This window comes from Micropterus salmoides, unplaced genomic scaffold (genome assembly GCF_014851395.1).
Source record: "Micropterus salmoides isolate LMB-PRFRI ecotype aquatic unplaced genomic scaffold, ASM1485139v1 Ms_hic_scaffold_1, whole genome shotgun sequence".
Lineage (NCBI taxonomy): Eukaryota > Metazoa > Chordata > Actinopteri > Centrarchiformes > Centrarchidae > Micropterus > Micropterus salmoides.
The window spans coordinates 27,072,060-27,086,378 of record NW_024040040.1 but is presented as its reverse complement, the minus strand read 5'-3'; the positions used below and the strand labels follow the sequence as shown (position 1 = coordinate 27,086,378).

Here is a 14,319-nt window from a genome sequence, read left to right as displayed (position 1 = left end):
AAACTTCCTTTTAAGAGGCAGAAATCTCGAGCAGAACCATGGTTCAGGATGGGGATGAGGGTGAGAGAGAGAGCTAAACAGAAAGAGAGAGAGAAATAAAGAGGGAGAGAGGGTTGAGGGGTGTTGGGGTTTTCAACATATGGTCAGGTCTGGTTATTAGCTGAATATCAAAGATATTCTAGAAATATTAATAAAACTATTAATATTTAAAATTATTAATTATAATTAATAAATACGGGGCACCACCCTGGAATCAAGGGCCCAATAACCAAATATGAGCCAAATATGATCAGTCTTTAGACTGATCATATTTGGCTCATATTTGTAGAGGGTTTGTCCACCTATAGATGGCAAACAGAGAAGGGTGAGTCCGTACACTGGCTGTGGCAACCAACTCTTACTACAACATTATACACCAATAATCACAGGCAACGACTTCTTAAAATTATAATAGGATTTATTCAAATCAAGCAAAGATCAATGATCAATAACTTTAGCAAGTAAATCACTATTAACTATTCTTAGCAAAAATGAAATAAAGTCAATAAACAAATCATACAAAAGATACAACAATCCAGCAAGCATGTGTGTGTGTGTGTGTGTGTGTGTAGGTGTGTGTGTGAGTGAGAGACAAAGGAGGGGGAGAGACTGAGAGAGGGGTGGATCCGACCATGTGGGTGGTCGCAGATCCGGTTCAAAATGGGCTTGAGGCCAGCTGATTTTGGAATCAAGATGGCAGTTCAAACCATGTGATTTCAGGATCAAGGTGGCGGAAAATCTCTCCCCTGAACTACAAAAATTGGAGACACACTCTGATGCTAGCCTGCTGTGGGTCACAGGTCTGGTTAGCTTCAGAGATCACGTGGTGTGTGTATGTAGGGTTAGTAAGCAGAAGGAGGAGAGAAAGGCACAGGGAAAAGCTATATACAGGTGCTGGTCATATAATTAGAATATCATCAAAAAGTTGATTTATTTCAGTAATTCCATTCAAAAAGTGAAACTTGTATAATTTATACATTCATTCCACACAGACTGATATATTTCAAGTGTTCATTCCTTTTAATTTTGATGATTATAACTGACAACTAATGAAAACCCCAAAATCAGTATCTCAGAAAATTAGAATATTGTGAAAAGGTTCAATATTGAAGACACCTGGTGCCACACACTAATCAGCTAATTAACTCAAAACACCTGCAAAGGCCTTTAAATGGTCTCTCAGTCCAGTTCTGTAGGCTACACAATCATGGGGAAGACTGCTGACTTGACAGCTGTCCAAAAGACGACCATTGACACCTTGCACAAGGAGGGCAAGACACAAAAGGTCATTGCTAAAGAGGCTGGCTGTTCACAGAGCTCTGTGTCCAAGCACATTAATAGAGAGGCGAAGGGAAGGAAAAGATGTGGTAGAAAAAAGTGTACAAGCAATAGGGATAACCGCACCCTGGAGAGGATTGTGAAACAAAACCCATTCAAAAATGTGGGGGAGATTCACAAAGATTGGACTGCAGCTGGAGTCAGTGCTTCAAGAACCACCACGCACAGACGGCCACAGCAATACGTGGGTTTCAGCTGTCGCATTCCTTGTGTCAAGCCACTCTTGAACAAGACACAACGTCAGAAGCATCTCGCCTGGGCTAAAGACAAAAAGGACTGGACTGCTGCTGAGTGGTCCAAAGTTATGTTCTCTGATGAAAGTAAATTTTGCATTTCCTTTGGAAATCAAGGTTCCAGAGTCTGGAGAAAGAGAGGAGAGGCACAGAATCCACGTTGCTTGAAGTCCAGTGTAAAGTTTCCACAGTCAGTGATGGTTTGGGGTGCCATGTCATCTGCTGGTGTTGGTCCACTGTGTTTTCTGAGGTCCAAGGCCAACGCAGCCATCTACCAGGAAGTTTTAGAGCACTTCATGCTTGCTGCTGCTGACCAACTTTATGGAGATGCAGATTTCATTTTCCAACAGGACTTGGCACCTGCACACAGTGCCAAAGCTACCAGTACCTGGTTTAAGGACCATGGTATCCCTGTTCTTAATTGGCCAGCAAATTTGCCTGACCTTAACCCTATAGAAAATCTATGGGGTATTGTGAAGAGGAAGATGCGATACGCCAGACCCAACAATGCAGAAGAGCTGAAGGCCACTATCAGAGCAACCTGGGCTTTCATAACACCTGAGCAGTGCCACAGACTGATCGACTCCATGCCACGCCGCATTGCTGCAGTAATTCAGGCAAAAGGGGCCCCAACTAAGTATTGAGTGCTCATACTTTTCAGTTGGCCAACATTTCTAAAAATCCCTTTTTTGTATTGGTCTTCAGTAATTTTACAATTTTCAGAGATACTGATTTTGGGATTTTCATTAGTTGTCAGTTTTAATCACAATTAAATGAAATAAACATTTGAAATATATTAGTCTGTGTGTAATAAATGAATATAACATCCAAGTTTCACTGTTTGAATGGAATTAATGAAATAAATCAACTTTTTGATGATATTCTAATTATATGACCAGTACCTGTATATACAATATACCACAGTCTATCCTGCAGCCACCAGCAGTGAATGATTCATTCAGCAGCAGTTGCTGACTTTGGATTAGACAACAACAACAGAAACAAACACCAAGAATCCTAATTACTGTTGTAAAGACTCAGCTACAACTTTATCAATGAGAGGGGACGGTAGTGAACTTGCATTCAGCAACTGTGTTGGCTTGGCTTGATAAAAATACTGATACGTTTCCACACAGTAATAGGAACAAAACAGTCAGGCCTAGCGGGTGGTGCCGGACACAAACAATGTGCGTAGCACGGAAAACACACAGCAATAAAACAAGACACGGCGGTCTTTAAATATCCCTTGGAGTTTCTTAACAGAAGTTCACCACATGAAGCTTCTACAAGTAAGTTACAGTAACAAAGTTGAGAACTATCTGCTGCCCAGACATACTAAAGCCTCTTATGTGTCGCTTTGGTAGCTAGTAGATGCGTCAGAAAAACTCAGCTGGATTTCTTGAAAAGACTCTCGGCTCGGTTCTGACAATGCCAGTAGTTTCAACGGCACTGCTGATTCTTCGGCAGCAGCAACAGGAATCAGTGAAGTCGACGTTGGTTGAGAAGGTAGAACACAGAGGTCATCTTCTCTCAGTTAAGAGTTTATCCGTCTTCTTCTGCAGGCATGAAATGTTATCTTGTGTATAACAGTTTCCTTAGTGATCCAAAATTGTGTTGGTAACGCAAACAAAAAAATAATAGAGGTAGAAAAAAGAAGAAAACAGAGTACCTCGTCCAGTGAGTAAAGTCTGTATTCAGGAACAAAGAAAGTTCAGCGCTGAGAAAGTTGTGTCTCCTATCACCGCTCGCGCAGTTGTGGAAAAGACAATGTGCTGTCTGTGCTCAGGTCTACTTATACCTGAGGGGGGCGCACCGGCTGCGTTACCGGGGGGACCTGCAAGATTACAAGCGCAGCCAATAGTGGCTAAGCTTCTAAGTCTGAGTCACTATTTCGCACCTAGGTGTGAAACGGGCTTTGGCGCCTGTTTTACAGTCCTTTGTTTGAAATAACTCCAATTCAGGCTTTGTGGAATTCAACAGGCCAGGGTCAGGCCTGTAGGATGTCACAAGGCCCATTCTGTGTTCTACCAGACTGCAAGGCCCAACAGGGGGTTAGGGGAAGCGGCCAACCCAATATCCACACAGAAATACAGACAGTGAAGGTAATGTTGGTACACACTGAATGAATAATGGTGCAGATTTATAGTAATGTTTATGATAATAATCGTAATGTTAATTATAATAACAATAGGACTAGTAACAATAATTTTAGCAGAGGGTGTCGAGCAGGAACATGGGGGCAGCAGGTGACCCACAACCACAGATCTAGACTCCAGAGCCAGAGCTCTAAGCTCTAAGCTTTATTAAAGCTTATAGCTTATAGCATGTGGGATCCCACAAGGGTCATCACTAGGACCATTGCTTTTCTCTATCTTTACGAATGATCTCCCACTGGTCTGTAAAAGAGCATCTGTGTCTATGTATGCGAATAATATTTATATGCCTGCACCAGCTTTAGAAAAAAATCACTGCAACTCTCAACAACGATTTGCAGATGGTATTTAACTGGATTACTGATAATAAACTTGTCCTGAATATAGCCAAGACCATTTGGAACTGAACATTCATTAAAAATAAGGTCCATGTTGGATTTAGTACTAAACAATGTTGCTGTTGAGCAGGTACAGGAAACAAAGCTTTTTGGGGTAACCTTAGACTATAATTTGTCGTGGTCAAGACATATAGATGAAGTGGTGAAAAAGATGGGGAGAAATATATCTGTAGTTAAAAGGTGTTCTTCGTTTTTAACCCCATATCTAACTAAACATGTTTTGCAGACCCTAGTTTTATCACAGATTATTGCTCTGTGGTTTGGTCAGGAACTACAAAGATGAACTTAGGGAATCCACAAAGGGTTCAGAATAGAGCTGCTCGTTTAGCCCTTGGTTGTCCAATAAGGGCTAATGTTAACAAAATGCACTGTAAACTCTTCTGGTTAAAGATTGATGAGAGGTTAAAAGTATCACTTATTGGCTTTATAAACAAAATTAATGTATGGAAAACTCCTGACTGTCTGTATAGGCAACTTACTCTGAGTTCTAATGTACATATATTAGAAATCATGCCATAATTGGTAGATATATTATTCCAAAATCCAAAACAAACTCAAAACAAAGCACAGTGCTGTATAGAGCTTTGGTTGAATGGAACTCTCTTCCAGGTCATCTTGTTAAAACTCAAAATAATATTGGTTTTAAAAAACAAGTAAAGGAATATTTCATGTCTGCTTATATTAGTAAATAGAGCCTCTCATACATTCTTTTATCTTTGTATTCCTTGAAAATTTGCTGTTTTTGTTGTTTTATTATGTTGGATATTTGTTCTGTCTACTGGTTATGTTTTTCTTGTAATTTCTTAATCTGTGTATTGATTGTGTAGTGTGTATTTATTCTTGTTATGTGTTTTGTGTGGACCCCAAGAAAAGTAGCGGATGCATTTCTTTGCATCAGCTAATGGGGATCCTTATAAATCAAATCAAATCAAATCAAAGAGGAAAGTCTTAAGCCTATTCTTAAATGTGGAGACGGTGTCTGCCTCCGGAACCCAAACTGGAACCTGGTGTACAATGATACAGCTAAAAAAGTGCAGTGATTTGACCGACAAAATGCCAGTGTTCACCCTCTTCTCTGTCATGCATCCAACAGCAGCCAAGTCATCAGACATTGTTTTCTTGAACATTCTTCTGTAGTTTCACTAGTTAATTAGCTGTATATGTTATTACCATAAATGCCTTCCAACCTGCTCTTGTTTCAGTTGTTATTTTGGAATGTAAATCATTATATCCTAATCATACAGTAACATGTTGTTCACGTGTTCTTTTCCTGTCTTGCTGTGTGTTGTTGTGTGTTACCACCAGGCCATGGGACATCTTTCAGGGTTGACTGCCACACTTGTTCCTGCTTCGCTGGTGACACCGTTTGCTCCACAAGACAATGTCTCGGCTTCGACAGCTCCGATGAGGACCGCCGACACTTTACCGGTCCGTCTGTGTGTTTGTTTGTTACATGCCATATCTGCATCTGTCTTTTAACACTGTAATGGTTTGAACAGGTTTTTCCATTTCAGATAAGGTTGGTTAACCACTTAAAGGGTCTAGGAAATGGAGGGTTGCTTTGTCCCTGAACAAGAGCCCAAATGGAGAAACAGCGCTACAGAGTGCGGTTCGTCAGTGCGTTCTTCTTCGTCTTCTTCTTGTAGAATTCTGGTAGTGTAGACACTCGTCACTATGTTGAATGAAGAAGTACTAAAAACAGCAGGGGTCCGCAAATAAGTTTTGCATCAGAGCATTTTTTTCAACCATTAAGCCCCGAATATACTCTGGTGCGGACGCGGACAGCTGCGGACCCCGTGGACTACTTCTTTTTATACTACCTTCTGCTGTCAGCTTGGCGGACACGTTCCACACATGCGCAGTAGATCGGTTGTTGCCCTGGTAGTGCTATTCGTGCCTAGTCGAACCCTATGCTCTGATGACGATTTTTTCATCGTGCGGTCCCTCGCGGATGCGGAAAGTATAATCCTTGCCTTAGATGGTGGATGAGAATATAAGATATAACTTTTAAGCTTTATGTTACAGTGTTCTGTTAGTTTAGTTGGTAAAGTGCAGGACTCTCATCTCGAAGGTTATGTGTTCGATCCCACGTCAGGTGAAATTTTTTTTCCCCTCTTCAACAAATTGATTATAGCCACGTTTCGATCAAACCTTTAAGTCCCTGGATCTCTTTTCAAGGAACTAAAATGTTCCTTCAGCACACTGTTGTGTGCGTTTCCATCATGGTCTAAAGACCTGTGAAAATTAGGCAAATTAACCAGCTGACGTAGGCTGTCGGCCTGCACGCCATACAAAGCGTTGCATGGGCATCATTATTTGTAACCACTATCCAATTTCATTTCCCCAGTATCTCCCGGCAGAGGGAATCACGTTTTCTGACAGCTCTTTCAGAGGTGTGTCAAGCAGACTACAGACTATTTTTAAAAGTAAAAGCTCTCAATTAAACTGGAAATAAAGCATTGCTGCATGAATCGTTCTCATGCTTTTAATTTGCAGTCAAAATCACTAAAGTGATTATGTGAGTAACTGTTGCTGCCATGACCTATTTCAGCACTATCAAAGTATTTATCAGTTTAAATTATTAGCAGCTGTCAAAGCACCATAATCTGGCTGCGGGCCAGATATTATTGCCGGCGGGCAGTTTTGGCGAGGGTCCATAATCATAGAGAGAATGAATATGATTCCCTTGTCAGTGTTTGTATAAACTTTTTCTATTATGTGGTTCATAATGGAATGTGGTGCACAAACAGAGACATTACACACTCTTACATTTTCCATGCTATGTTAGTTTTACTGAATAACTGAATACCTCAAGAAACCTAATTTCTTGACTGGCTACTCTCTGAGTAGCTATCTTACCCTCTTTGAAGGTGGGGGGGGTTATAGACTAGACAGTTGGTTGCAATTTACAACCTCACCGCTAGATGCCACTAAATCGTACTTAACCTTTAAACAAATGTAAATACTGGAAGTAGCAATTTCATTTGCGTATCTGTCTCTTTATATTTTTTGTTTTAAGATGCTGTTGTGCTTCATTAAGGTGTCGTGTTTAATCTCCACAGTGCCAGTTGCCTCAGCAAACACGGTTTCCCCACATGTTGTGGACCACAATCTAATGCAGCAGATGCAGCTCATGGTGTTGGTGTTTTTGCTAAATCTATTCCATGTAAACTCCCTCAGCCAAGGGCTGACTGGCACAATAATTCAGGCCAGGAATTTAACTCCATCCCAGGCTAACCTGTTCATGGAAACCACCAGACTGCTAATGTTGTAAACTAACCCTATTTGGTGATTTATACCACACTAGGTATAGATTTGGCCACTATGTTCAACTGGGAAAAAAGGTATCTACATTACAAAATACAAACATTTAGGACTGACAATTAATGCAGCCTATATAAAGAGAGTTTTCAGGGTGGCTATGGGTGCACCCTCCGCAAATTCCTGAGAAATAGCCTAAACCAATCACAGCACATACGTACATGGCTAGACACTAAAATAATTAGCCTACACATAGATAATGAGATATAGAAGACTTTGCTTAAATGTTCAAATCATTATCTTCATATTCAAGCATCAATCATATGAAAAGTATCAAAAAACATCACACACACACCTTCACTGAACTTGAACATAAGCTAAAACAATGAGAGCAGGCTAAGTAACATTAGTCCTATAATGAAAAAGTCCAAAAAGCACATATAGCCTACAAACAAATTATTGATTACATTGCTCACTCGCTGGTGTCCATAAAGCAAACAACACAAAAATAAACACATCCATCTTTTAATAATTTCTACTAGAGGATAATAAAGGACAGTGCCGACCCAGCCACAGCCTGTTCACCCTGCTGCCTTCTGGGAAGAGATATATAAGTTTCAGCTGCCACCCCACCAGACTGCAGAGCAGCTTTTTCCCCCAAGCTAAGACTTTTAAGCTCAAATTCATCCTCAGCACTGCTCCAGTGATTATAGTTTATTTCTGTTTTTCATAATTGCTTCTACATAAATGTATAGTGTCTGCTATGTAGCAGAAGGGAGTTATATTGTGACAAAATAAGTCTACCTAGCTAGATATAATATATATCTAGCAAACAACACAAAAATAAACACACTCAACTGAATGTGTATATTTTTGTGTAGGTTTGCTTTATGATATTTGAATGTTTTTCTAGTCTATAAAGAAACTATATTTGTGCCGGGAGAGATTCTGCAGCACACAGAAGCCATTGTCATGGTTACCCGTCTGCAGAGGCCTTGAGACACACACAAACGCTACAAAATGTGGCCAGCTGCATGGAAGCTTTTAATACCGATTTATTACTGATTAACAGTCACTAATATATTTGGCAGAAAAAGAGAGAGAGAGAGAGAGATGCGAACACGGTGGATTCTCCTGCTTGCTATATTAAAAAAAAACCTTGCTATATTATTGCTGCCGCTGGTCAAGTTGACAATTAATGCCTGGCCAAAACAGCCCTCAGGCCGCCAGGAAATCTCCCAGTGCAGACCCGCTCCCCCCTCGTTTTCCAATATGAAATAAATTTTAAAAAATGTTGTTCCATCTGACTAGTGCAGTGCCCGTTCACAGGGGCCGATGTGACACCTTCATGCACTTTTTGTTCAAAATGTGTGGCTCACTTTGGTTTCACCTACAGCAGTGGTCAGCAAGAGGCAGTACACTGGCCAAGTAGATAAATAGACTAATAATACTTTGATAGCGGCTGGTGCTCTGCTCTACTGCATTTATTAATTCTGAACGTGTTGCGTGATTAAATTGCACTAAACACAACACTGCAATCCCTTGGGTCCGCAGCAACACACCCACCATGTTTGACGTCGATTGGATGAATGGACATAATTGAAATACAAACACACACACACACAGATTTCCGTCTTTATTAGAGAGATAGCAACACTAAAGATAGCATCCACATCCATAGCACTGTTAAGTTAGCTAACCAAAATGCCAGTGTGCTGCCTGCATGTTATCCTAATTTGTCTCAGCTGTTTAGTTGCTGCTTCTGGTCTAATTATAATTTTAAGTGGATTGTAGATAAACTTAGTCCATAAATCTGTGTCTTTCGAGAACCAGTAACATCAGACAACATTACTGACAGACAGAACGTTTCAGAATGCAGAATGCTTCTCATTAACAGCAGTGCAACAGATCAAGCAGCTGAATCAACTTTCGAACAAGATATATTTTGGGAGGCAGATACATGCAGGTTGTTGAATAAGACACTGCAAAAAAAGTTTGCTCATAGCTCTAGTCATTTGTTCAGTTATGATAAGATTTTTTGGTGAAGACTCTGTTGTAACCAATAGGATCAATGGCCAGAATTCATTCCATCACAGCTGATACCATGAATACTTTCCTCCCTCATACTAGTTGTCATCTCCCCCTGTTCGTCTCCAGGTCTTCCCTGTAGCTGTCCGGACCGCTTCGTCCCAGTGTGTGCCTCTAATGGGCGGACCTATCCCAGTGCCTGTGTGGCTCGCTGTATGGGATTCAAGGACCATCAGTTTGTCTTCGGCCTGTGCCGCCTCAGTAACCCCTGCACCAACAAACCCTGCCAGAGAAACCAGAGGTAAGTTCAGCTGTAAAGTCAGTGTAGCTGCTGGTAACAACGAGCACCAACTCATTAAGAGCAAGGAAAAACTCATTACAACATTTTCCCTCCCTTTCTTATTTACTCTTTCTCCCTCCTTCTGACTGACAGCCAAGTTGTTGTTTCATGTGGCTATGGTTGTGATAAGAGGGGTTAACAGGCCACGAGAATAATCATCATTCCCTGTACTCCTCCCATAAGCTTTGACCCCTCACCCATGGTCTAAATACTGTTTCAGTGGCTTTTCCACCCTGATTGGAATGTTTGTCTGAGGGAACTTAATCATTACTTATTGTTATAAAGGAATGATGAATGAAAACATCCTGTCATTTATGTTTCACATTAAAAGCTTTCCAGCACCTCAAGGGTATGGTGGTCTAGTAAGAGTACCCTGTGTACCGTGAGTATTCTTGTATTTTGTATCCTTTACATACATGGTTAATGCATTCCTTTCCTTGTAACATTTGCAAAGCACACGTTTTAAATAATTTGAAACATGCATTGTTTGCATTCATGTGTGCTAGCTTACATTCTCCCTCACCTTTGTTGGCGTATTGCCGTGTTTTTTTAATTGGAATAATTTAAAGAATGAAAATAGAATTACAAGTTAAAAAGACAACGTGAAAGCAGCAGCATGAGATTACCCTGTGGTGCTGATTCATTTTTCCACTAAGTGATGTAGTCTGGAAGACATTTATCTGACACACACGCGAGCAGACACAAGCAGATTTACCACCTTCACCCACACCCTATGATGACGTCTGTTATCCAACAGCATAAACTTTCATTACCTTTTTCCTGGCTCTCTGTTCAAAGACTGAACACACACACACTAATGAGTGGAGGTATGTGTGGAGACTTGGTGGTTGCTATGGTGACAGAGCAGGGTTTCTTTGTATGAAAAGGATTTCTCCTGTTGCTATGATCTTTTATTGCAGCTTTTTGCCAAAATATACTCATAGGTGCTGTTTACCTCCTTCATTGTGCGAATGTGTGTTGTGGTATGGAGGATCAAAAATGCAAAAAATAAATCAATTACTCTAAATTAATATGCCATTAATGGATGTCCCTCTGATGTCAACTGCCAACCGCTCTGCCTCAACCTTCGGTGGACAGTAGCGTTAGCGCTAATTGTTGTTGTGGAGCCAAGAAAGAACGATTAAAATATCAGTGATCAGCTTGAAACTGATTTGAGGTCTGAGGAGGGCAGAGAAGAATTCTAAGGACATTTTTACTTCTTACTAAGATTGTGGCGCAAACATTCTGAATTTACAGTGACAATAAGAGGAAATTAATATTGTTTGCTGGATGTGACAGATGGAAAATTACAAAAAACAAAACAAGGGAAGGTGAAAAGCCTGATTATTTGTCAGCCATTATAGAAATTATGCACAAAAAAATATGAACATTCTACAAAACCGGTTAAATTAGGTTTTTATTTCTATTTACCGCTTTTTAAAAATTTTATTTATATGTGTTTTTTTTATATCCCTATCTTCCTTATATGTTTTATGTAAAGTACTTTGAACTGCCTTGTTGTTGAAATGTGCTATATAAATTAACTTAATATTTTCTCCATAAAATATGATCAGAGACCACTGTCCAGTGGGAAGCAAGGCATTTAAAGTTGATCCATGCACTCTGATGTTGATCAGCCAATAGGCAGAAAAGTAGACTCCATGACACACCCTGAATGACAGCCCCCTCATTTGCATAATGAAACAGAAATTCATAAAGAAATGTAAAAAGTAAACAGAAAAAAGTCTCGGCAAATAATTAAGTTGGGAAAATAATACATACATATAATGTATTCAATTTATGTCACATTTATTTTTATATTATTCATTATTTACTGAGTCATTTATTTATTTTTGATTTACACATTGTGGGTGGTGTGTATATGAACCTAATGCATACTATGTAGTGTAGGGTAATCTGTACAAACTATTAGTAGCCTGAAGCTTCTCACCTGGTCTCCTCACATAAGGCAAGGCAGGAAAGAAGAGTAGTATGGATGAATATATAAAGTCATATTGTGTGTGTTTCCAGGTGCATCCCAAAGTATCGTGTGTGTTTGAGTGACTCGTCAGACTGCCTGCAGTATGAGTGTGTTGGCCGGCCTGCAGCCTGTGATAAGAACAGTGTGGACCTGGCCTGCGATACTGACGGCCTGGTCCACCCCAGCCTTTGCCATCTGCAGCAGGCTGGGAAAACCCTGGCTTATATGGGCCACTGCCAGGTGAGTTGCACAGGAGAGCTGGAGGAAGCAGGGTTCAGGGGCCGCTGTCTTCATCTAGAAAAAACACTAACTGCTGTACATAGTGCAGACCTTACTGTCATTTTTTTTGATAAAATCTATGCAGTACTGACCTGGGAGCAAAACCATGTCCAGCTTTCAGCACTCAAAGTGCAGATCTCCATCACAGTTTAATAATCCTCTCATCTGAGATGGAAAATGAGCGTTTGTTTACTTGCCAAACTTGTGGTAGTCATAATCATTATGTCCTGCTGGCTGCCACCAGGTTAATTATTATAGCTGGCTGCAAAGACTTTTGAGCATCTCTGCCTCTCAGTTAGCTGATGCCTTCAGTACTACACGATATGAGGTAGAGGACAGAGCAGTCACAGACGAACAGCAAAAGTATTAACCTGTTAGTGCCACTAAAAGGAAAGCTGTAAATCAAATCAGTAGGTTTATTCTTGTTTTGCAAAAGTGCAGAGGAATGATGGTAATTTTGTCAGAAGAGCCATTTGTATGTAACGACCCCCCAGAAAGATTCATTATAAAAGAGGTCTATAGCAAGTGTTCCGCGAGCGGCTGCTAGGGTCCGTGTGACATAAAAAACTTCAAAAGGGTTTACACGTAAGCTCTGTGTGGAGATCCACGTGCCTTCCAATTTTTGTGACCCACAAATGCTACCAGGGCACCAACAGATCTACTGCGCATGTGTGGAAGGCGTCTGCCAAGCTGACTCCAGAAAGTAGTATAAACAGAAGTAGCCTAACAATTAACAATGAAAAGTGACAAAACACCTTAAACAACAAATAACAACCCAGAACTATAAAAATTAGCTGGCCAAAATTAACAAAAGAAAGGCAAGCCATCCAGACCAGCCCACAAAGGACAGTAGGATCTGGAGTCTTCCCTCTACCATAAACCAACCTTCATAAAGCCATGGAAACAAGACTACCAGACCCATCCATCCATCCATCCATTGTCAACCGCTCGCAGGGGGGGCTGGAGCCAATCCCAGCTGACATCGGGCGCAAGGCGGGTACACCCTGGACAGGTCGCCAGTGACTACCAGACCCATCAGAACACAAATAAAACAGAAAACACAGGTCACAGTCAAACTGCTGCTGCCAAGGCCAGAAGGGGGAGAGAAGTGATGGCTCAGTGGATAAGACACGTGCCTTTGGTGTGAGAGACCCGGGTTTAATCCCCCACTGTGACACATTCACCACTGTGTCCCTGAGCAAGACATGTATAGTAATTTGTACAATGTATAGTATTTTCCCTCAATCAGTCCAGACTTGATACACTATACAAGGGAAGAACAGAAGACATCATGGGTCTTTCTCATTTCCCAAATTTGTGCCTCCTCAATCCTGAACTCCTCGCATTGCTTCTTAGTCCCTCCCACCCGAGATGAGAGCTGGAGGAGTTGAGGAGGAGACGCCTGGAAAGTTGAGGAAACAGGCATTTAACGAAATGAGATGTCCTAGTCTCAAATCCATCATTTTAAAGCAATGTCATTTAAATATGGCATGTTTCTCAGCTGCATCATCTGTCCATTATTTGAGCTGTGATTTCTGTCAGATAAGCTTGACAGAACAGACAGAGCACCACTTATGAATACAACAGGAACCCTGTAGAGTCACGCCTCTTTTAAACATCACACCGGCTGAAAAGACTTCCGCAAAAGATACAATGGTGTATCCTCGCTTATAACTCCACCAACAAGCCTCCTTGATTTTCGAGGTGGATTTTAGGAATTGAGATGTCCTTCAAGATGGCACCCTGAGATTGATTTCAGGGTCACAGGCTTGAGGATTGAGGAGTGAAGGCACAAATTTAGAAAATGAGAAAGGCCCCTTGAGTCACAATTAAATGCACATCATAACCAGCAGGGGGAGTGTGTAACAGTCTGTTTGGCCCAGAACAAGGTATCTTGACAACTTCAGGATAGCGCCCTCGTTTTTCACCTTATTTGAATATTTCTTGATGATGTATTGGACCTATCTCTAACTGTACACTTAATGGCATTAAGCGTTGCTCCTTGTTTTGTAGGCCATTTGCCTGGTGAAGAGCGGGTAGGGTCGAAAAATTGCTATTTTCAGTCAAAGAGGTTGTCCAGTGTGCCCAGTCTGAGGACGCTGTACTTTCTTCCTGTATTGTTGTCATTGAATCTGTTGTCCTGCACCCATGAAGGATGACATGTGCACACAACTGCCTGTCTCATCTTGACTACAACCATATTGCCATGATTAAAATAGTAATCTAGGAATCTTAATGTTACACTTCATTAAGTTGGGGGACTCGTTAT

General features: G+C 40.9%; 1 protein-coding gene across 1 annotated transcript in view; it reads left to right on the top strand.

Annotated features, from left to right (window-relative positions):
- The window catches only part of reck (reversion-inducing-cysteine-rich protein with kazal motifs), a 102,028-nt gene that overhangs the window by 72,925 nt on the left and 14,784 nt on the right, over positions 1 to 14,319 (top strand). The window contains exons 15-17 of the mRNA XM_038723327.1: positions 5,467 to 5,589; positions 9,580 to 9,751; positions 11,822 to 12,011. Of these exons, the coding sequence (XP_038579255.1) occupies positions 5,467 to 5,589; positions 9,580 to 9,751; positions 11,822 to 12,011 (485 nt within the window). The remainder of the gene's footprint in view (positions 1 to 5,466; positions 5,590 to 9,579; positions 9,752 to 11,821; positions 12,012 to 14,319) is intronic.